We start from the raw sequence: 24,144 nt of genomic DNA, 5'->3' as shown, positions 1-24,144 counted from the left end.
AGCTTGGAAGAGCATCCTGAGTCTCAAATGAGGTCATAGCCCAGGCCAACACCTTGATTTCAACCTGGTGAAACCCTGAGCCGAGGACTCACCTAATCCATACCCAGACCCCTGAACCATGGAATCTGAGATAATACATGTGTTGGTCTAAGTTACTCAACTTGTGATAATTTCTATACAGCAGTGGAAAACAAATCAGTGAGTCCTATATGTCTCCAATGCTTCACTCTTTTAAAAAGAAGTATCTATTGTATTTATCAAGTCCCTGTCTCAACATTCTGTGTTGAGTTGTGGGAGTGGGGCAGATTACTCACAGTTTTAATATATGTCTCTGTATCAAGAAGAGCCACATCTAAGGAGAAGCATGTGAACCTGATATAGATCATAAAATCCTGTACTTGGTTGCCATATTTGGATGAAAATTTCGAGTCTTGAAAGGGGTGTAGTGTATTTTGCATGTGGAAGGAACATAAATAATCAAGGTTAGTGTACAAACTATGGTAGATAGATTGCATCAGTGGTCTTAGTTAATAGCCACCTCATATTCACAGTCGCCCCTGTAATCTTATATTTTCCTCTCACTCTGATTTAAGGTTCAGCCAGTTACTACTTACTTTGACCTATGGAATATTAGCAAATGTGTCACTAAGAATGGCTTGAAAGAAGATGCACGCTTTCTCCTAATCCTTTGTATTATTGAGTTACTCTCTCTGTGTTTCTGCTGGACATGAGACCATGTCCATGGCAGGCTAATTAAAGGAGATAAATGTGGAGGAAACCAAGTTTTCCCACATCCCAGCTGAGGTCATCCTAAACCAGCCAGTAGGTGGCCAATTCCAGGACATGTGAGGAACTACAACTGAGACTAGAAACTTCTAAGCAATCCCAGCCTAAATGGTTGACCCGCAGTGACCTAAAAAATGCTTTTTGTTTTGGAGGTGGTTTGTTCCACAGCAGAATTGTAGCAGGGAATTACACATCAATAAATAAAATGCATAGCATAACCTAGTTAAAGGATACATCTCCCACCCTATTTTTTATTTTCAGGCACTTGGCATTTCTCACAAAATATTATAGACTTTACAGGCTTGGGAGCCACTCTGGTGCATGGTTTATGGACATGACAGATCTGAGCTCTGTTTAGAAACACCTTGTGGCCATGTGGGCACCGGTGTGACCACGTGCAAGGCGAGGTCCCCACACGGAGCTGCCAGAGCTCCAGGTGCAGGAGGCGGTGGACTCCGTGGTGTAGAGACTGGAGGGCAAGAACATCTGGAAGATGCAGGGCGTCGTGTTCCGGTGCAGCGCCAGCTGCTGCCACGACAGCCAGTCCTCGATGCAGCAGGTGCTCCAGTGCACTGAGCGCGGCCACATGCCTCTGGCTCAAGCCCAAGCCCTGATGACCGGCAAATTCAAGAAGTTCCAGGACCACCTGGCGAGGTGCACTGTGCATTGCAACAGCAAAGCCCAAGAGTCAATAGATGCTGGGAGTAAAGGGCTTCAGGTGACGTGGCGACTGGAGAGTTGTGTGACCCAGTGTGTGGATGACCACATGAACCTCATTCCACCCATTACCAAGAAGATGAAAGAGTCTCTGTCATCCATTTAAAAATAGAAGTTTTTGCCATTGGCCATCGTGGCCGAGGGCAGGAACGTATTTAAAAAGAAGAATGAGAATTTGGGTCTTTTTAGCAAAGTTTATGAATGAAGAAATTCAGGATGGCAGCAAGTTCAAGGCATATGTCACTTGCCTCCACACTGGTTCCTTTATATTTCAATTCTAGAAAATTAAGTGGAAAAACTGGTGCTAAAAGTTGAGTCAGAGAGTTTTTGAGAGCCTAAATTTCTAGTGGCGAGTGTTTATCCTCCCTTGTACGAGCCAGCACCTTCCGAGGTACCAGGTTCCTCTTAGTACTCAGGTGCCAACAGGTTCCTCTAACCTGCCAATGATCTAGCAGGGTGTGAGGAGAGCTGTTTGTTTGCTGCCAATCTCCTGTTTACCAGAAGCATCACACCATTTTCCATAAGCTGTAAGACAAAATCCATGAGGTCATTAATTTAAAAGGGAAAAAAACGTTTCTGGGTCTTTTGTTTTGCTTGGTTTTGTCTTATATACAAGGGCATGAAGTTGAGTTAAGATGTGGAGTTCGGAGTGGTAGTTTGGATAAGAACTTTGAAAGGTTCTTTTGGATATCCATTTCTGGCCATCAAGACACGGATGTGCATTTCTTAAAATTCTCACACATTACATCTTTCAGCCTGGAGCCGTCCAAAAACATGATGTCACACTGGGTATGGGAAGCAGACCTTCCCTCTCACTGGCTCCCATGATGGGCCCTGAGGCTGTCTGCAGCAGAGAGACAGGACAATTTTGCAGTGACACTCTCCCTTGAGGGGAAAGGGCCTTTTGATTGTGCTATATTACCAGTATCCAGGAATGAACAGTCAAAGAGGAACTGTTGGCTGCTTAATTGAGTTACAAAGTACCATTTGGAAAAGACCTGGTTTTCAGGAATGAAACCTACATCCAGTGTTGCTTACTTAGCCACCTGAAATGATATAGTCCCACTGAGACAATCCCTTGGCAATCGGAAGGTCAAAGAAGAAAAAGTAAGCAACTCGGCTCCTTTAGAGAAAAAGAGGGGCAGTTCCCCATTACCAAATACCAGTTTTGCCTGGGGCCTTGGTAACATGTAGTGTTCCTACCCCAGCTCTGGCGCCTTACTGTTTTGATAAGGACTGTGTTCCCTTTTGACCAGCTTATTACTTGAAATGATAATATAGCTTGTCTGTGCTGTTTCAGGACTGTGATATATTTTCCTAGTGGTCTAGATTTAAAAAATAAATACGGTTTAATTTTTCCTTCAAAAGAAAGAAAGAAAGAAAAGGCCGTTAAGTGTCTAATCCGTGATGACCATCCATCAAGATGAGGCATTAATGTACATTGCTTTGTCTCACTAGGAACTGCGTGGTCCGTTAATAAAGAACTCGTCTGTGTCAATGACCCTCACTATTTGGCTTGACTTAAGATTGCATGGCCTCAAATTCGGATCCCTGAACACAAAGAGAGAGCAATTTTAATTATTCATTTCAATTTTCCAATAATTTTCCAACATAAGAAATCACCATAGATAAATTAGGTCATAACTGACTATTTACTTTTGAAATGTGTTTATTCTTCTTTAGGTTTGTCTAAGATAGCCCTGTTACACATTCACCTAAAACAAGACCCCTGGACTTCATTATCTTTATACGTGACAGAACCTTTGAACACTTTGCACTGATATAGATATTACCAACCATTTGTATACATACCTAGTTAACATTTTACTAATACTATCTGTTGTAGCCAATAAAATTTGTTTCAGCTGCTTACCACTTATATACACAAACTTATATACACAAAAATTTGGCAAATGACATTGAAATTACTGAGATGGCACATCTACTCTACTCTTTACCCTAGTAAGATTTGGCCTTTGTAACTCGTTAAAAAAAAAATTCAAAACTGAATCCTTGATTTTATCCTTGCTATATATTTTTTTACCCAGCCTTCTCAAACTCAGTAAATGAGTCAAAAACATATCCAGGAACTAAGTCCACGGCTCTCAAAGTCAACTTGATTCCTCCTTTACCCACATTTCTAATCTGTCAGCAAATCCTACCGAATCCATGTACAAACTATTTCTCAAACACAAACACTTCTTATCCATTTTTTCTTCCCCATCCTGTTCCTGAACAGTTGCTCTTCTTTCCTCTGCATTAACCTCTTGCCCTCTTATCCATTCTTCATATTCTAGTTAGAGTGCTATTTTTAAGACGTTCTGAGTTCATCTAGTATTTTCCCTGCCCCAGCCCTGAAAGCAGCCATTTCCTCAAGAAGTTCTGGCTTCTAGAAACGAAGATTTGGCTGTTGGGTGTTGTGGGGTATTATTGCTTCTAGGTTCTCTCAGTGGCTAGAACAAGGAAACATGTAGATGATGTACACACATACACACACACACACACACACACACACACACACACACACACAGTCTTCTATCTGTAAAAAGCTATGGGTTCATACTGATCTCTCCAATTCCATTCCAACACTACAGAGTTCATTTTAGCCTTTCCCCTTTCCAGATTGTAATTCCCTTCTCCAAAGCTGAGAAACATGACTCCCATTACCCACAAAATCTTTACCTATTTGCACAAACCTAAAAGATAAAATCGTTTTCAGAATTGTGAACCCATACTACAGTAAACGAAAACAAACTTACTAGAGTAGAATATTTATTTGTGGTTCTTTGGCTTTTACCTTAAAGCAAATAGTCAAAACACTATATGACAATTACATAAGCTAGTTCTACCCACACTACTTGAGTGTGATTAAGTTATTCATTGTACGTACCACTGGATTCATTTGTTTTTGTTTGTTTTTTTTGGGGGGGGTTTCCCATTAGTAGGATATTTACTTTTCTTTCCTTTATTTGAATATGTGAAACATTAATATGGCTCTACATCAGAATCATACCAAAAATACTCCCGGAAGGATTACTCTTCTGCTCCCATCCCTCACCCCAACTGCTAGCCTGAACCTCAGGCAGCTGGGAAGATTCATAAATTGCCTCTAATTGTTTTCAACAAATGCCCCACGGAAAAGATTTTTCTTACTGGGTGAGGTCTGAGCCTGGACAGCCTTGCAAGTGGTTATCCAGGGACTCACCAGACAGGTAACATAATAATGACAATTGATCTGGAATGAGGTTTTGAAGGAACTCCAACTTCAATTCTGTCCCTTTTGGTGGCTACCAGACTGTTGGTTTACCCTGATTACAGGCTGTTTGTTTTCAAAGCTACCTTGGAGCTGGAGAGGAAAGGATGAAAATAGGGCAGGTTAAAATGCCAGGAAGCTTGCTGTTCCTACAAAGATTTAACTGTTTTTCTAGGCAAAACCCTCCCCACATGCTATAAGCCTTTGGTTAACTCCCAGAGTTTTGAAAAAGTTAATTTTTACCGTTTTTTTGCCAGTTTTCTCATTTACAGAGGAGAGAATTTTCAGTGGTCTTTATTTCACCATTTTCGCTGACCCAAAGTGGTTTTTAAATGTAAATGGGTTCATGTTGCTTTTCGATTTCAAATGCTTAATTTCCAGTGCTCTTAGAATAAAATACAAAATCCTTCATAAGTCTGTCAGGACAGGGTTCTGTTTACATCTCCAGAATCATCTTTTTTTTTTTTTAAGCTATTGGTTTCTTTTCTTTTTTTTTGCATTTTCAATATGATTTCTTTTCTTATTTTTATTGAGGTATAATTGACATATAACACTGCGGAAGTTTAAGGTGTACACCATGTTGGTCTGATACATTTGTACCTGAATCATCTTTAATCCCACTTCCCTTTCACTCTGTATTCTCCAACCACGCAGAACTCCTTTACATTGTTGAGACCAACCTGTCAGAAAACCCAACCCAAGTGCCTGAAGCACAAAGAACCGGTTTGTGACCATTTTGTTGGTTCCCCTCATTTTGGTCCAACGGCCTTATTTTCACCCTTGATCCAAGAAGTGCATTAGGAAAGATTACATTCCTCTTTCTCAGAAGCCCCAGTATAACTGAACTGTATTTCATGGGCTCTACTGGGTCAGAGGTCTAAATCATGTCCAGAGGGATTCAGTGTTCTGACTCGCCAGACCTGAGATCTTGTGGTAGGTATGGAGTCAATTCAAGTGAAAGCCCCTGAATTGGAAGTATGGCAAGGAATTGTTGCCTAAAGAACAGTATGGAGAGTTGCCAGAAGGATAAATACATGCTGGACAGAGACTACAACCACTGTGTTCCATTCCGTTACCTTTGGGTCCATTTCACAGGATTGCTAAGCGTGACTGGCACACGATCATTTTTCCAATTTTATCTTAAATGTTTTCTCTCAAGATAAACCTATTTCAATCATTTAATAAATAGCTGCTTTCCCCATTCTCTGTTACAACACTTCTTTAACCTTCATAGCCTTTACTAACTGACGTGAGACTGATTTCCTCAGCAAATATTTATTTAGCACCAACTAGTGCCAGACAGTATACTAGACTGTTTATTTTCTTTCATAACACATTGTCTGTTTTATTTGCCGAGCATAATTCAAAGCCTAGAACATAATAAGCCCTAAACAATTATTCACTGAATGAATGAAATGACCCTGATAACTTAATTCAATAAGATATTTTGATATGTTTGCGGGGGGGTGGGGAGGGTGAGGGGAAGGAACATAGGTGATATAAAGAAGTTTATCACATAAAAATCATAGAAAAATTCAATGTTATATACCAATATTAGTAATATAAAATTAGTAATATGAGTCCACAATACACTAGTAGAAACTCTTGGGACCAGGTATATTTTAATATTCAATTGTTTTCAGGTTTTATTAATGTAATGTATATAAATTATGTTCCTTATATTATGTAACATATTCAGTAGGGTTAGGGTAATATTCTGTTATGAAATGTTAAAATTTCTATAGCAAAACATCACACCAAGTAGGAGTAAGAAAGACAAAATAGGCATCCTCATTTTTGTTTAAGTCAGGTTCTACCATGAAATAGATTTGTTCTGAACTTATGCAAAAATCAAGATCTTTGGATTTGAGAACTTCAGGTAAGGGATTTTGAACTTATAATCATATATTTTTCTACAAGAATTCAGTGCAATATTTCTCCAAAATATGTTTACCTAGCTTATTATATCTAGGCAGTTTTTTGTTGTTGTTGCTTCCACTGAATTAATAGTTCTAACTCATAATTTAGGTTATTGGGAATGAAAGAACTATTATTTGCATGATTATGTTTTCCATTGTTAAATACAGTGGTTAGTCCATAGGCACTCATCATGTTTTGTCCAGTCCACGTTTGTGTAGCAAAGACAATGCTCGTGTTTACCACACCATTTCCTCTTCATGAGAACACGGGAAGATTACGTTTCATAGTGTCCATAGTAATTATGTTTGGATAATATGACACTACCAGCCAATGGAGTATAGATGAAAGTGATCAAAGTCATTTTGAAGCCTAACTCTTAAAAATATCCCACATGACCTTTCAGCTCATTTTTTTTTCCCGTAGATATCCTGGATATCATGTGTTCCAGATCATATAGCACCCAAGATGGAGGAAGACAGTACTAATTACACTGGGCTATGATATGAGTAATCAGTAAACTTTTACTGTATTAAGCCCCTGTGATTTCAGGGGTATATTTGTTACATTAACACAGCTCACAAAATAATTTTTCCCAAAATGAAAAATCAATCCTCTCATGGCATGAGTTTTCAGTGGAAGAGCAAAAAGCTCACCAAACAATTCTCATTTATATATTAATTTCATGTATATCACAAGTTGTATGCTATGCATCAATGATTTCATCCCACTGCAAACTGAAATGTTAATTAAGAAGTACTAGTGATAGCAACTGCCTTTTAACATTGTATGTCAATGGTGCTATGCAAAATCCAGCACTGTCCCCTGATGAAGACATTTTTTTAATAGCTTGTTCAGCTTTCTTTCTAGGTTTCTCACCTCAAGTTTCCGTAGCATCTCCCAGCTTCTATGCCCCAGGGTTTTCTCCAGAGGACCAGGCTCTTGCTCAGCCTGCTCACAGCCAAAGCCCAAAAGTGCAGGGGAGTTAATGCCCCCTCATGCAACTCTGAACTACAGGATGGTAAGTCAGCGGATGAAAGTCTAACTCTCCTGTTACTTGGAGGGAAAATTCTGAGGTGTATTCTATATATTTATTAGATGGATCCCCAGGTGGACTGAGTTCTGCTTTCCAGAATAAAGCTAGATCAATGCCACACCTAATTGTTGGCTTTCCTTCAGGACCTCCTAACCTCCTCCCTCTTTCTGCTTCCACACTCTGGCTTCATGGGCTCACCTTCCAAATAAATGACCTGTTTGGGGAGGGAACAAACCTAATTCAATATTTCTGTTGTATTGCGGCCTTTTGTTGTGGTCCCAACATCTATAGCAATCTCTGGCATATGTAAGTGCTCAATCAATATTTTGAATTAGATAACGGAACACTATTCAGCCATAAAGAAGGACATTCTGCCATTTGCAATAACATGGATGGACTCTGAGGGTGTTATGCTAAGTGAAATAAGTAAGACAGAGAAAGACAAATACTGTATGATCTCACTTGTATTGGATATCTTAAAAGACCGACTTGCTGTGAGGAAGCTCTGCTAAGCCTTGAATGCAGTGTTATCACAGGGCAGCCTGGAGTTTTGGAGCTAATTCTGATCACCATCAGCCAGTGACTATTCTCTTTTTGAGTAATAGCTCCTGGATTGCCTCTAAAACCAAATATCTGATCATGGAGGCAGGTAATTATGCACCTGGACTGCCTTTCGTGAACTAGGTGTCATCAGATCCACAACCCACAAAACCAGGTTTACCCAGACACTCCAAGTAGTATATACAAAAGAACAGGCTTTACAGGCCACAAGGATAAAAGGATTATTTAAATAGCTTACTCACTTAGAACACAGAACACGGACCTTTTACATATTTGTAAAAGATGGCTGAATGAAGAATGAGCACATGAACTGTTCTTTAGCAATGAAAGATTCCTGCTATACAGGAGGCAATCAAATACTTTCTGAAGTAAATTTCACCAGACATTAGGCTTCATTAATAATATTTATTTTAAAGATCACTTTTTATTGTAACAAATATAAAGTCATCAATGTTTTACAAATTGTCAAAAATGCTTTAAGTACAAAAAAAATGCATTAGTAAAATGAAAGTTATATTGTATTATTTGGTACATACTTAATACTGTCAACATGCACATCATATGCCGGAAAAGCTCATGCATTATTGGGAGAGAGAAGAAATAAGATATAGCTGCTATACTGTCTGATTATAAATTCATTGCTTCGGTCAGTTTCCTTTCTTCAGGGATTCCATTTACCTGTGACGTGTAAGAATGAGCATGGGCATGTGTTAGTCAGGGCACGGACACTTGTAGATTTTGAGCAAAACAAATTACGGCAAGGCATCATTTTGCTATCTTCTTACATATTTTAAAATAATTTCTCTGCATTTGGTGTAAAATTTTTTAGAAAGGAAAAATTCTAAATTAGTCCTCTCCTTCTTGGGCCAAAGCTATGTAATGTTCCAAAAGTCACGGCCTGAAAATTCCTCCCAGGATAAACAAAAAGCATGCGGTTGACTGTGGGATGTATGACTGTACGTTTTAATCCTGGCTTTTCAGCGGAGAAAATGAGAAAACCGGAAGGGGCATAGATCTTAATAGCCAGGGTCTGTTCCACTCATACGGCTATTGTCAGCTTTTAACTGCTCTATTACCCCAGCTAGTGCTTAAGTCCAAGATTACAACACTGGCAGCCAGTTCATTTCTTAAAGTTTGGATGGTCCTTTGAAAGAAAATAACTAACTAAATAGAACAAACTTTAAAATATACTCTCCTTGACAAATTCCAGATAGTTAGCTACAAAGAAAATTACTTGGTATTCCAGAGACAGACCTTGTGCTTAAATTACCTTCATAAAGAAAACTGTGACACTAGCATAGTGCTCTGAGGTACTTGGGAAAAGCAAATTATTATTTCAAAATAATCATGCACAAATGTTGCTGCCTCTTTGTGCTACTAGGATAACCAAGGTGGAGGAACAGAAAAGCTATTGTACCCATGAAATATGTAAACTGAATCCATGCATGTATGGACAGAATCACTTAGAAACTGAGAAACAAACTTTATTTTTTCATTCAAATGAATAGAATGGGAATAAAGAATGTAATCTGCCCATTTAGCTCTTCTCTCCAGGAGGCACGACTCTATTTGGTTTTACATTTATCAGAGGTAGAAACACAATAATCTATCACAATTACAAAAAATGTTAGGGCGGTCTCTCTCTCTCTCTAGCACTTAGATACTTTGGGGACTCACAGAAAACAAGAAGGAAAAAAAACAACCAAGAGGAAATAGTACACTTTAGTCCATAAAATGCTCCAAATTACAGAAAAATGTAAGAAAACAAGAAGGTAATAGGCTCTAGTGTTAACTAAAAAGGAGACCAAAGCTTTCTTGACGTAAGCAAAATGCCTGTTCCCCAAAACCTATTTTAGAAAAATAATTTAGAAAATTAGGTTGAACAACCTAAAACCCCTCTAGGGAATTTCTTTGCCTCTTATCACATTTGCTCAGGCATAAACTGTTCTTGTATTTGGAAATGCTGCCTATTACTAAAATGCAGCACACTAACAGGTCTACTTGTTAAAAATATGCAACTATGAAATAAATCTCTGTAATATCATCTACTTAGGTTCCCAAGTAAAATCTGGATTTCTAAAATACTAAAAGTTTTTTCTTTTTTACTATTTTGCTAGAAATTGTCTCCCATCTACTTACTCCTTGCCTGAAATAATTATTAATCAGAGGAAAGAGATCTTAGGAGACATGGAAGTCTATGAGGTTAACGAGGAAGACGTTTTAGCAAATCCACTGTAGAAACAGTCTTTAAAAAGTTTTCCTGTTTAAAAAAAAGCCATGAAATTAGAGGTAGTAGGGATTCATTTATTTCTTTGCTCTTTAGATAACACATATTTATAATAAAGTTTGTTCCTTCATCAATCTCTTGAATGCTTACATCAATATATTGAACAGTCTTGTTGAAACATGTTAGCATGTAATTAAAACAAGTAATCAAAATTGTGGGGTAAATTCTGATAAACGTTATCTCGTAATTAAAATCTGATGAACAACTTCATTATACTTGCCTCAAATCTTTGAAAAGTTGTCAAACGAAAATCTCCTTAAATTCCCGAAAGCCGTAATAAACAAGATAATTTTTGAATGAAAACATCCAATACATTTCTACATGTGCCTAAAGTTTTTAAGAGACTTACTTAATAGCTTCCCTACCACAATACCACTATTCATACTCAGAATTCCACATCCAACTTACATTTTTTAAATGTCTCTTGCTTTTCCAAAAGAGCTACAAAGGCATTACTGGTTGCCTGGCAATTAGAACTAAGAATCAACCACTAATTAGAAGACAATCATGAATTAAGTTACCTACTTGTACCAAGATGAATGAAATAATTGGCTGTGGAAATTTTTTAGGGATACTTGAAAGAAATAAACTTAAAGAAAGTATGTCTTAGGGAAATAGAATAGTCTAGGGAGAATTGTCCGCCATCTTGTTTTCATTGGTCATGTTATAACAGCTTTTTAAAGTGGCATTAGAACCAGGCCAAACATTTCTCATTTATCCCCCTGAAGCCTCAGTGATTACTCACAATGGTTTCCTTTTGTAAGAGTCAGTTTCAAGCTGCTCACTTACTGAGACAAATCCTGGATACATCTAAGCTAAGAATCTTTCATACCACGGGGAAGAATAGGGAGCTTCGCTGAAGGAAGAAGATTTCATTCAGTCTTCCTTAATTAGACAGGACCTCCATGGATGCTTTTGCTCTAAGATCATTTACTCTGTGTTTCACTCTGATGCCAGTCTATGCAATAATCAGCTATTATTCTGAGGTTCTAACTCTGATTAAAGAATAACACAACTGTTTTACCTTACTTGGTGAAGCTAAAGCTTCATAAATTATATAGTACATTAATTATCTTTCAATCTATTAAATTCATCCATATTCAGCAACTTACTACTTTCAGTACTCACCTGTCGTCTGCTGTTGGGGAATCTGAGTCTGATGTGGCAAGTTCCTAGAAGTGATTAATATTTTTTTGAGTAAAACTGTGCTTGTTTACACACATGTAAACAAAGAGCAGACATCTCAGAATGAAAAACTTGATAGCTAGAAAGGACCTCAGAAATCATCTAATCCAGTACCCCACCCACCAATGAGTTCATGGAGGAGGAAACTGAAGTCTGAGGAAGGTAAGTAATACCGATATTGGTAACATTCATGGAGTTGCTACTACATGCTATATTCTACCTCACAACCATCCTAGGAGAAACATATTATTTTTATATTAGTTTATAGATGAAAAAATAGGCTTAGAGGTTCAAGGCTACACAGGTAGAAGTAGTGGGTAAAGATGAGAACCCAGGGCTCCAGGGCTTCTGCTTATACCTGAACACTTTCAGATCCAGGTCTAGAACACAAGTACACACTCACACATTGTCATAGAACAACATATATCACCACCTTCATTCCCTGTGCCAAACCTGTGCTCCTCTATCCCCATTCCAGGAAATGACACTGGATAGCCATCCAACTGCACTCGTCAAAGCGTAGAAGTTATCACTGACCCTTCTCTCCCCTTCAGTCCTCACATCCAATCACTTAGCAACTCTTAACGACTCTCCTCAGTTTTTTCAATCTGTCTCCTTCTTTCCCATCTCCATTGCTAACTTGATGGAAGCCATCACCATTTCTCATTTGGATCTTTGCAACTGACCTGAATGGATTCCTCATTCTCACTCATGCTCCCTTATAATCCACTGTGCACATTGCTGTCTGATGATCTTCTATGACACAAATCTGATTATGTCATTCAAATAACACACATTTTATTATTTCCTTATACATACCCACAAACTAAGTTTCAAGGTTTTTAGTATGCCCCAGAAGGCCATCAATATATCTGGTCCCAACGTGGAGCTCTCCCTGACTGCTTGAAACAGAACCACCACCATCATGGCCCATTACCACCCAACCAGCTCCCATTTGTCCTTGCAAATTCAACTCAAAAGTTGTTACGGTGAACATGTATTACTCTTATAATTTAAAAACATCCCACAGGAATGTTAACTAAAATTTTTAACTTATTAATTTTAATTTAAAAAAATCTCTCAAGTACCACCTCTTCTATGCTTCCTCCCTAAGCACCCCCTAAATAAGTTACCATTTAACATGATATCATAAACACACTGATTGTCATTGTATTTTCCCTCACGTGTTTCCTTGCCCCAAAGTGCATTAACAGTAAGAACCATCCTGTTTGGTTTAGCATCCCCAACGATAACCATGCAATAAATGTTTGAATGAATACGTGCAAAAGTGAAGATACTAAGAAAGATTCACATAATACACATTTTTATCAACACACACACACACACAGTTTCAAATTTTGATATTAAAATTAGTTCACAAAAATATACAATTTAGATTCTGTGTGGAAGAAATTTTAAAAGTCAGCTCCTTGCTACAGAGTAGGGCTCGATCCAAGCCAGGGATTTTCAAACTTTTTTTGTTTCTCTTCAGTAATGAAATTCCTTTTAATTGAAATCCTAAGCAGAACTCTTGATACACAAAAGAGATACATGTGAGGTTGTCCGGGTTGAAACAAGGGAGCCAGAATCCTGCCTGCTTTGTTTCCTGTGCCCCACATGTTAGCCCCTGGAGTATTTCTAAGAAAACTCCAAGAAGCAGAGTTTGAAAACCACTGATCTAAATCATTTCAGCCAGGCAAATATTACATTCCAAATACAACCATCTAAGGTGGAAAACAGTACACACTAATTAAATACTATTTAAACTCTTAAATTAATCTATAGGAATGTTAATGATGCTGAATGATTTTTTTAAAAAATTCGGTTCCATTTTAATATATTGTTAAGAAAATAACAAAATCGATTCTAACTCACTTTGAAGAAATTACTTAATAATTCATCTCCATAATTACATTCTTTTTTGCTATTACCTATCAGCCCTACTTATCCCTGGGTACTGGGTAGTTTCAGGGAGGTTTTGTTGTTGTTGTTGTTGTTGTTGTTGTTTTGGTTTATTCTTTCAGTTTTACACAATGTATTTACAGTCGTTTTTATCATGAAAGTAAAAAGATTAATTTATTAACCACAAAGAGGAAATAAGTTCTCAATTTAAAGATGGGAAAACAAACATCTTTATTCCAGAAGTGAAAATTCACTTTCATGGGCATTTGGGAGGGGGTTATGAATTTTTAATTTCTCAGATAAAACTGATTTGGGTCTATCCCACATAAGAAATTAAGACAGCATTCTTTACACATACAGACAGACACACACACACACACACACACACGCACCCATACACACCCTTCCTTATTTTTTATCTTCTCTAGCTCTACCTAGCCTATTAATGGATTGAATCAATACATTTTGACAAAATTAAAATACCAAAGAGGACAAAGGAAGCCCTTCAGAAGCCCTAGATCAAGTATAACCAAAATTCAAAAATCATTGTTGGATGAAGTCATTGGACCCCCTCTCCCACATTGGCCAGCCCAACTTACCCTTCTGTGGAACACAGTTTGAAAATAACTGATCAAAATTAATCTATGCCCCATCATTTCTTCTCTACCTTCCATTTTTCTCTTCTGATACACTGCTGAAAGTTTCCTTCCTTCCTTTCTTTTTTTTCTTTCCTTCCCTTCCCTTCTTTTCCTTTCCTTTTTTTTTTTTTTTTTTTTTTTTTTTTTTACATAGCAATAGACTTCTCTAGGTTTGAAGATAAATGATTGGTTGAGAAAGTGCCACACATAAACTAGCAGGAATCTGGAGAAGCTGTATGAGAAAGCAACTGTGTGCATTACATTCGTTTGGGGATTTAAAAGTATCTGCACTGCGTGTCCCAAGTGGTTAAGTTTGAGCGATGTACATACTCTCCTTACAACTTCAACTGAAACTTCGATGAGTTATATAAAAGTGCTTGGGTGTGCAAAATGGTGCTCAACAAAAAATATGTGGAGATTAAACTTCCCCAGAGTCTCCAAGGTATGGGCACAGAGCTCTGTTTTTGTGGTGGCCTCAACTCGTAGCTACATGTAAGCCTGTGAGTGTTAGTGTTCACATATATCTATGATAGGCATATTTGAAGTGTATATTCCATTTAAAAGATGAAGGGAAGTACCCCCATAAGAGCACTGCTTCCGGCATACTGGAAAAATGCCTATAACTAACTCTGCTGTAGTTAAGAAGCAGAGAACACAATAAGGAAATAGAACCATTTCCATCTCTAGTGAAAGCAAGCTGCTAAAGGCAATTATACAGGAAAGTGGGTGCTGACATCAAATAGAAGTCCTATAATCCTTTAAAGAAAGGACCTTTGTAAAATCATAAAATTATTGAGAATAATTATTAATGGACAAACGGAACGATTATTATGTGTAAATTGCATTATGTAGAAAAAAGATTTAAGAAAACTAATTCTCTAAATTATTAGCATCAATTATTTTCTAATTTTACTACCATTAATTACATGCATTTAAATAGAAAATTATGTAAATTAGTCATTGCACAAATTTCATTCTTTAAGAGGGCAAAGCTAATAACTTGCAAATTAATAAATAAGTGATTTAGGGGGAGCATGCAATTATTTATTATTGGTACAACTGTTTTAAGGTAATTTGACATTCTTGGATATCCTGTAGAGTAATTCTATGAGTAAGGTTAATGATTACCCACCCATTATACTCCTATTTGCTTGAAGACGCAAAAGCAAAGAAAGGTTAAGTGATTTGTATAAAGCCACAGAATCTATGCCAGAGTTGAAAATAAATGACAGTTTAGTGATATGGAATACAAAATACTTCTCTTTTGAATTAACATGAAATCATTTAACAATAAAACAGTAACATATTTTTGAAATTTCCCAATTATTTCAACAAAATTGACATTGCCCAAACCTTGCTGATTTGGACCTTATAACTTTTACTAAGGCATCAGGCCATTATTTGGATTAAAGAAGGGAGAACACAAAGGAATTGGAATCACCATAATTTTACATTTCAAAACCAAATTTTAACTAAAATCAATGCATAAAGGAGAAAGGAGACATTCATTTCTTTCAATTTTCCCCCTGCCTGTATAAAGCCAAAAGCAAGCCTGCCATAGCTTTAAAATGATGCAGTACAAACTCATATAAACAAAACCTATCAAAGAGATACTGCATCTATTGCTTTTAGTGTATACTTATTGAATTTAAAAAAAAAAAGTCAATGGATCTGAAATATCCTTGGCTGGTTGATACTTCTTGTCAACAGGAAATCATTATCTTGGTCCCCTGAAACATTCTTTTCAACTGACATTAACTTTTATTGAAACCTAATTTTTTATTTATGGAATTTTATCATAAAGTTAGTTCTCATTATTACCAAAGGGAAGACAAATGGAAAAATACTTCAGATAAAAGCTAAAATGATTAGTGACTAAATATCTTTAATTAGAAGACTTAATTCTACTTTTAAACTTGTTAATTTGCAAAAGATTAAACATAACTGACCTCCTGCTTTGAGGGAGACCCAATTACTCTGGATTATGTATTACGTTTTATGTAATCCATACGGAAAATTTTTGTATATCCAATTAAAATCTTCCTAGAAAATGTTGGGACACTTCCCTCTATTAATCATTACATTCAATACTGTATGAAGATGCCTCTCACTCAGGAAAAAGACTGATATTAATGTCGGTATAAGAAAAAAATAATGAGGAGGCACATCTATCCCCTAAAAGGACACATAATACATTGCCAATTTAAGAAGAGATTATTTTCTAGAATATTGAATGTTTGGCATCCTCCAGTCAATGCCTGCCATGAAATTGCAAAATGAGTGCAATTTCCCTGTGGTTTTTAGCTTTGCAAGGATTAGCATTTCTCTGTCCCATTCAGACACTGCTTCTAATCAGCACTCATCGCTCATCTCTCCCTGTCATTCTCCTCAGGCAGCTTAAGGAGATGTGCAAAGTCTAGAGGCTGATAAGCATAAACCCACTAAGAGCCCCTACACTCTAGATAACATGCAGGACTGCCCCCTTTCACACTTTTCTTTCTGCACATACCCCCTCGGGGGAATTAGGAGAGATTGTTCCTCTTTTAAAACTTTACTTGGTGTAAGAGTGTGAATAACAGCCACCACCCACAACCGAAATACCAGAAATACCAATCTGGCTTTCTGAATTCGAAAACCTGGGTTAAGTGTTTAAATCACGATTCTCAACCGTTCTTTTTGCTCCACCATAACAGACACGTTCAGAGATTCCAAATCCCCAGAAGGACGGCCTTGAAGTCTGTACTGTTAAGAAATCTACAGCTGAGGGGGACCTGCAACTTGGTTTGGGAACGACCAGGCTAGACTATCTCTCACCATTCCTTTTAGAACCTAAAATTCCATGACTCAGCATTTGATTTTCTTAATTTAAATCATTGCAAAGCTTTATTTTTGAGGAACATCAGTCAAATCTGCAATATATCTTTGGTCAAAGACATAATCACAACAATGATTCTTTGGGCAAAGCAAATTGTAAGAATGGCTTTATAATGTGAATTCCAGCAATGAATTGTAATGATTCAGGGCACTGTCTATGGAGGAAAAAATTCTTCTTACTATTAATGGTAACATTTATCCACTGAGCTACAAAGATAAGTGATTAAATACAGATGCAGAAAGCCTTGGTATACTAAGGGGCGCATTCTACAGAATAATTGGCTAGTGCTTTTCAAGACTTTCAAGGTCATGGGAAACAAGGAAGGTCTAAGACACTGCCCAAACCAGAGAAATCTAAGAGACATACAAACTATTGTGCCCTAGACAGAATCCTAGAACAGAAAAAGGACATTAGGCGAAAAAGTAGTAAAATCAGGGGTGAGGGGGAGGAGTCTTAAGCATGGCTAATAGTAAAGCACCAATGTTGGTTTCTTAGTTGTAACAAATGAAATAAAATACTGTAAGAGGGACATCTGGGAACTCTCTGTAGTATCTTTGCAACTTTTCTGTACCTCAAAAATCATTCCAAAATAAAAAGTTTATTAAACAATAAATATGCTAGCAAAGATCAAATTCCATTTATCTTACATTTCTATACCAGACGGTAATTTTAACAGCCTATTTATATTGTCTCTATATTCCAAAAAGTAGAAGGAACACTGTAAAAATGAAATCCCTCCTTTCTGACCATGTGCTCCATTTCCAGCTTCTCTTTCCACTATTTGTTCAGTCACCTTGTTTGTAACCTGGATCAGAGATCCTTCTGACCTTCCGAGGTCAATGACCACATTATCTAGCCCTGACTTGATCAAGATAGGTAAATAATCTAATCTCAGTTTTGACCTTAGATTTAGCTTTGTCTCTTATCCCTGTCTCAATTTTATCGTCTGCAAATCATTAAACATTTGTTGCTGTCTAATTTATGGTGCCATTCTGGATTCCTATGAGGCATCCTACCAAAAAAAAAAAAACCAAAAAAAAAAAAACAGAAAAAAAAAAAAGACATTACTATGTAATCGACAAATAACTCTGACAACCCCTCATTACATGACTGTTACAAGTTCTTGATACCTCACGCTGTTATGAGGTTCTCTATACCTCTTGGGTCAACTTGTTTAAATGACCTAAAGAAGTTTCTATACGGCTTTGAATGTTCTTGAGTCTTGCTTGTAAGTAAGTCAACATAAACTTTCAGCCACATCCTTATGCTTCAGTATTGCTGGTGTTGAGTCTGAAGAATAAATACAAAATCCTGTAGCTAGCCAAATTATTTATGAATGATAAATTCAGAAGTTACTATGAATATGCGAAGATGAAATGCATGCCCTTTTAGGAAGGCTTAATTAATAAATCCCAGGCAGCATTATCCATGCATATACCCAATTATCAAGTGCTATAATTCCTCATCAAATATCTCATTTTAATGTTGAGAATTCAGTTCAACACAATGACCAAAATATTTATATTTGTGTGTACTTGGTGCCGAAATAGAACTTTGAAAATAGGGCTACACTTTTAAGGTAAGAAGTAAAAGCCGAATTTGCGTAAAGGACAGTTGTGACGAACCCAATACAATAAATTCCCTATTATCTGGCATGGTTGGAAAATGAGGTTAATCACATATTCTGGCTTATAGGGAATTACCACAGAGACCGTGAACATTTTATCCATTTTCAAGAGTAAAAAAAAGATAATATACACTCAACACTGAAACTACACCGCATGTAATTTAATTTTCTTCCGATGAGTCAGACGCACTTGAAGATCTCGCAGTGCCTCAGAGTAACCATTGTGAACATCATCGATTCTCTATGTACCCTATTTATACAGAAGTACTAGTTAACGGAGTTTTTCCATTAGCAGAAACCTGAATAATACGAAGGCTCTCTGGACTTAAAAAAATATATATGGTCAAACTGTTGCAAGTTCAATAAAATTACCTATATCTCATTTACAAATAGAGAGACCTGATCAACATAATGACAGTCTTGATGGGGTTATGGAAGGACCAGGAAGATGCATTTGGTTGTAAACTAGACAGAAAATTTTATTTTGCTTGTATAGTAGTAGAAACATGGGAAAATCTTAACCACAGGGAATCAAAATAATTTTTAAGGAACTATTCTTATGTTCAATACATATGATTAGAAAGCAGATCTAAAAAATAGTACAGCCTTTTCCCCTCCCTTAAACTTCACCAGCAATAGAATTTTACGGATTTATAAAGATATTCAAGTTCCCCTACTCATTATAATGAATATATTTCTATGCTAAAATTTGATAGTATCGTTATTTTGTCAATAGTAGCATTTCCTAAACTGTCTTCTTTAGTTACATCTTCTGACCTTTACCATGGATTTACAAAGCATATCAACACACTAAAGGTTCTGAGAACTCTTCTAGCTGAAAAAAAACAAAAAACAAAGAAACAAACATATTTCTCAGGTATATCTGACCATTTCATTTTGAAGAATATATATCAACATTTCACTAGCACTCTTGGGTAAATAATATAAGAAATGGAAGGCTTAAAGAATGCTTTAATTCTCTTCATTTTGAAAGTGAATGATAAGCTGTTCATAATTTTCATGTAAAACAGGCAGGAGAGATTGTTACACTGTGAACTATTACACTATTCTTGAAATTTTACTCATTTTTCTCATCAGTATCTAATTCTGGTAAAGATGGTGTTATAATGACCCACTAACCATCAGAGAACATAGAAATCTATCCCTTCTATTCACTACAACTAAACTTTGTCAGATTTTAATATTTACATCCCTGAGAGAATATTAATGTTTCCAAAACTCAAAAATTTAAATTATGCAATTTTCCCCACTGTTAAAAGGACTTAAATCAATTACACACACACATGCACACATAAACACAAACCTTGGCCTACGCAACACTAAGTAAATGATGTTAGACAACTTCAGGAAAATATAATACTTTCAGATTTCCAAAGTATTTTGCACAAATTTACTGAGTCTGACTATCTATACTACTCATAATAATTACTGTTTAATCTTCAAATTACCAAATGCTTTTTGCATGGTTACAAAATAAGCATCACAGTGGGAATATGTTTGCATCCAGTATGGTTCCCAGATAAAAATAACCAGTAAGAGGCTACTTTTATATCATATCCTGTTTATGTGTGTGTGGGGGGGCAGAGTAATTTTTCTGTATATCCATTCTATTTACAAAAGTGAAAAAGAGGGGGGCTCTCAAAAGCAAACTTGTGACTTCCTTGGGGAAACTGAATTTAACCCATTTTAACATATAGTTAAAAAAAGAGCCATGTTCTTAAAAATAAATGACAGTTTTACCTATAATTCCCGATATCAAAACTTTGATATCTAGGCACATAACATGGATTCTCAAGAGCAACTGGGAAATTTCCTCAACCCCTCTCTTCCATACCTACCCCTTACAAAGGCTTCTTCCAGGCTTTCTGACCATAGTTTGTCTAGCACGACAGAGAAGGTTGGCACTAATAAACTGTGTTTATAGCCAAATTAGAATGACTCGTTTTGATATATAAGCAGATCACACACACACACACACACACACACACACACACACACACACAAACCCTACAAATATTAAGCCTGAGGCAAAACAATTTAATAGATCTATGGTAATAACATATAAAAAATGTTAGCATAACCAAATAATTCAAATAATAGCTCTAAAAATAATCAATTTGTCATGGTTTAGAATATGCTTCTCTTTTCACAATTAACTCATTCCTGAGCAAACATGTTAGTTTATTAGCGTATCAATTTCTTAAATATTAAGGTAAATGTCATCTTGTTTGGATTAGTAAAGGAAAAAAAAAGTATTTCCTGAAAGTAATTCATTTTATTTGGGTCAGTAAGTGGGATTGGGATCTATGCTACCAATGCCCTTTTGGTATTTTCCCTTCCAGTTATAAGCAAACAAGTGAAAGCAACAATAATGAAAAGCTCTGGTCTTTATGGACATTAAGTAGATACAGCCATGCAAATAAATATTTCGTGTGATACTTACTGCTGTGTTTGCATCAATGGCATATTAGTGCTCTCATAATTATCTGCGTTTAGAGGAGGTATGATTTCCCCAGTTACAGGGTGAAACACAGGAAGCGTGGACAAGGGCCATGCTATCTCTCTATTCTTGGACATGTCACGAAGTTCTTTGGTAGATTTCTGAATAGCACTATGATGGACCAGTTGGATGCTAGGTCAGAAAGAAATAAAACAACATGTATTTAAAATCATGTATTAGCCCAATTTGAAAAAAATTGAATTTTTTTTTTTTTTTTAAGTAAAGACATTTTTGCCCTTTGGACATTCTACAAGTTATCTCACAAAAAGATACACTTCATATACTTTTAACATAGCAACACTGAAAATTATAAACTAATTTTAAATAAATGTGTCTCTCATTAAACTAAGCTATAAAGCATTATGTTACTATTACAGCCCTAAGTAACAAACTAGCCTTCTATTTAATTTCTATGATTAAGATTAAACTACCAGAGCTTTTATATTGTTGCTTCTGATGGGGCATTTATAAATACTCACAGAAGTTTCATTTTATGGTAGGTTATTACTGTAGATTCAGGAAAACGTGTATGAAAGGTCTTTTCATCTGTTCTCTGGTTTATAGAAATACAGATTGGGAAATCACATAATATAAATGGCAAGTTAATATTCTGAATCTGAAATTTTTTTAGGTTTAGTTTTTATCTGTATAATCTTAGTTGTCAAACCCTTTTTATTTTTAGTTCCTACCCCTCTTAAATATCTTTATTTAGAAAGCAGCTTTCACATTTATGAAATAAAATATGAAAGATGAAGAATGAAAAAAAAAAGCATGACACACATGTATGAAGCATGGTGAGCAACTGAGAAGTGAAAAAAAAATGATGAAGAAAATAACAGGAAAGAAGACACTTACTCTGGTGTTTGCATGTTTCTCTTTTCCCTAGAAACAAAACAAAATTTATGAATTAAATAATAGCATTGATATTTGGAACATTAAGACTATATGCTCATGGGATCTTGCATGATGTGAAAATGCTGACATTGTTACTTTTAAATGCCACCAGGCAGCATTTGCCACCAGGTTTATGACATTACTTGGATGAGTACACATACAGAAATGGAATACTGATGAGAAACATACAGAAAAATGAAAAAAAAATGGAGATTAAGAATCAAGCTCTTGGAAATAAATTCTATGACATAATGAAATCAGGCTACATGTAAAAATGGAAGAATTTGTTACTTGCTGCTTTATTAATTTTTTATCCTTGGTTTTGTTACCCTGACTTCCAGATAACCTCAAGAGATTGTTTTAGTCGACACAGATGTCCTGAAAGTACTAACTATTCATAAAGACTCATTACTCAAGTTATACCCTTATTTTCATTAATTTACTCCTAAGTTTATGTATCTACATATTTATTTTTTTAAAACATTTACATTGTGTCACCCTGTTTGACAGCAGACCAATTTCAAGAGGATTCTGACCATCACTTGTGATTAAACTGACAATTTTATTTAATTAAAGTGCAATTTAATTAAAGCGCAAATAGATTTCAAAGTCTCTGCTTACACAATGTGGCTTGTAGAACCAAAATATCTAGCCTCAATTATTGCTGGGACTGTTTTTGCCAGCATGAATTTACATCTAGGCTTAATAATTTTTGAATAAAGTAATTATATCCCCTAACTTGATTTATTAGACTCAAAACTATTTTAATTCATTTTGAAGAAATAAAGTCCAGTAGTTCGACTTGAACACAGTTTCAATTCATTTATAAAGTGTTTTATGAACTAAAGGAAACTTGGCTTTTAATGGAATCTTATAGGTTGTTATCTTAGTAGGCTCTGTAACTTTTTATTAGTGTTTTAAAGTACTCACACGCCTTCCCGTCGGCAGCACATGATATAAGCAAGTATTAGAAAAAGGACCAATGCTACTGCCGAGGGCACAGCCAATGTAATTAGGAAATCCGTGTAATAGTCTCTGCTTTTCAAAGAATCGGAAGGGGGTTTGTACTCTCCACCATCAGGTAAAATCCCCTCTCCACGAATCACTTCCTGATAGGTGGACACTTGCTTTGTTTTATCAACCTGATACAAAAGAAGACAATTACACATCAAATTAATAGCTGTAAACATTATGAGATTTTAAGATCTAAACATAGGAAAACATTCTTTGATAAATTTCTATAAAGCATTTTTTTCCAATTATTTTAACACCTTGAACTTGCAATTATTTATGGGAGCTAGGAAGAAGCAATGAATAAAAGTAATAAAACTGAAGGCTTTATGTTGGTCTACTTTCTATGTCCTTCTCACAATATATAGACATATAATAAATGTGTGTGTGTGTGTGTGTGTGTGTGTGAAGTTGTTCTCTTCCACTTTCCTTTCTCCAAAGAAATCTTTCACACTACTATGTAAATGTCTTATTTCCTAGTGACAAACCTCTAGTTTAACAAACCATAAACTGGCTGATAATCAGGTATGCGGGTATGGTTTCCAAGGTTAGCAAAAATAAAAGAATAAAAAATGAGAGAATTTTTCAATGATTACAACCTTGATCTTTCTGCCATTCAATTGGCAGAGATAGTTTTTAGAAAAGACAGTCTAAATAAGGAACATGTAACCCATCCAGTGCTATAGTTTTATGAAATTCTATCCCAGGATTAAAAAATGCACATTTGTATTACATTAATTTACCTCCACATTAATTGAATTGCTTTCACTGAGTTGCACTTAATTATGTTAAGGGTTTTATTGAAGAACTACAAAAATAGACATATGAAATTTGTTACTGCATTTGCTTCTCTCCCGAAAAAAGTTGGGGAAAATTATTTATGGCATTTCTCACTATTCTCTCCCAAAAAAAATTCCACTTGAAGAATTTTGTT

At 36.0% G+C, this 24,144-nt stretch overlaps 1 protein-coding gene and 1 pseudogene across 8 annotated transcripts in view; one reads left to right on the top strand and one right to left on the bottom strand.

Moving 5' to 3' along the window:
• The first annotated feature begins 1,044 nt into the window (after window positions 1–1,044).
• On the top strand, window positions 1,045–2,591 carry LOC148758346 (TIM double twin CX3C motif protein pseudogene; annotated as a pseudogene).
• Window positions 2,592–8,661: 6,070 nt separating this feature from the next.
• The window catches only part of SGCE (sarcoglycan epsilon), a 64,011-nt gene continuing 48,528 nt past the window's right edge, over window positions 8,662–24,144 (bottom strand). For 2 of the 8 annotated variants that reach the window (XM_019729720.3, XM_019729725.3), the window contains 6 exons: window positions 23,130–23,341; window positions 22,161–22,187; window positions 21,249–21,437; window positions 11,686–11,729; window positions 10,778–10,812; window positions 8,662–8,948 (listed from right to left, as the gene is read on the bottom strand). In XM_019729720.3, the coding sequence (XP_019585279.1) occupies window positions 8,898–8,948; window positions 10,778–10,812; window positions 11,686–11,729; window positions 21,249–21,437; window positions 22,161–22,187; window positions 23,130–23,341 (558 nt within the window). In that variant the 3' untranslated portion in view covers window positions 8,662–8,897. The remainder of the gene's footprint in view (window positions 8,949–10,777; window positions 10,813–11,685; window positions 11,730–21,248; window positions 21,438–22,160; window positions 22,188–23,129; window positions 23,342–24,144) is intronic. The other 6 variants (XM_019729726.2, XM_019729721.3, XM_019729728.3 and 3 more) reach the window with 5 other exon arrangements.

This window comes from Rhinolophus sinicus, chromosome 4 (genome assembly GCF_057876585.1).
Source record: "Rhinolophus sinicus isolate RSI-liver-muscle chromosome 4, RSI-T2T, whole genome shotgun sequence".
Lineage (NCBI taxonomy): Eukaryota > Metazoa > Chordata > Mammalia > Chiroptera > Rhinolophidae > Rhinolophus > Rhinolophus sinicus.
This window is presented reverse-complemented; position numbering and strand designations above follow the sequence as displayed.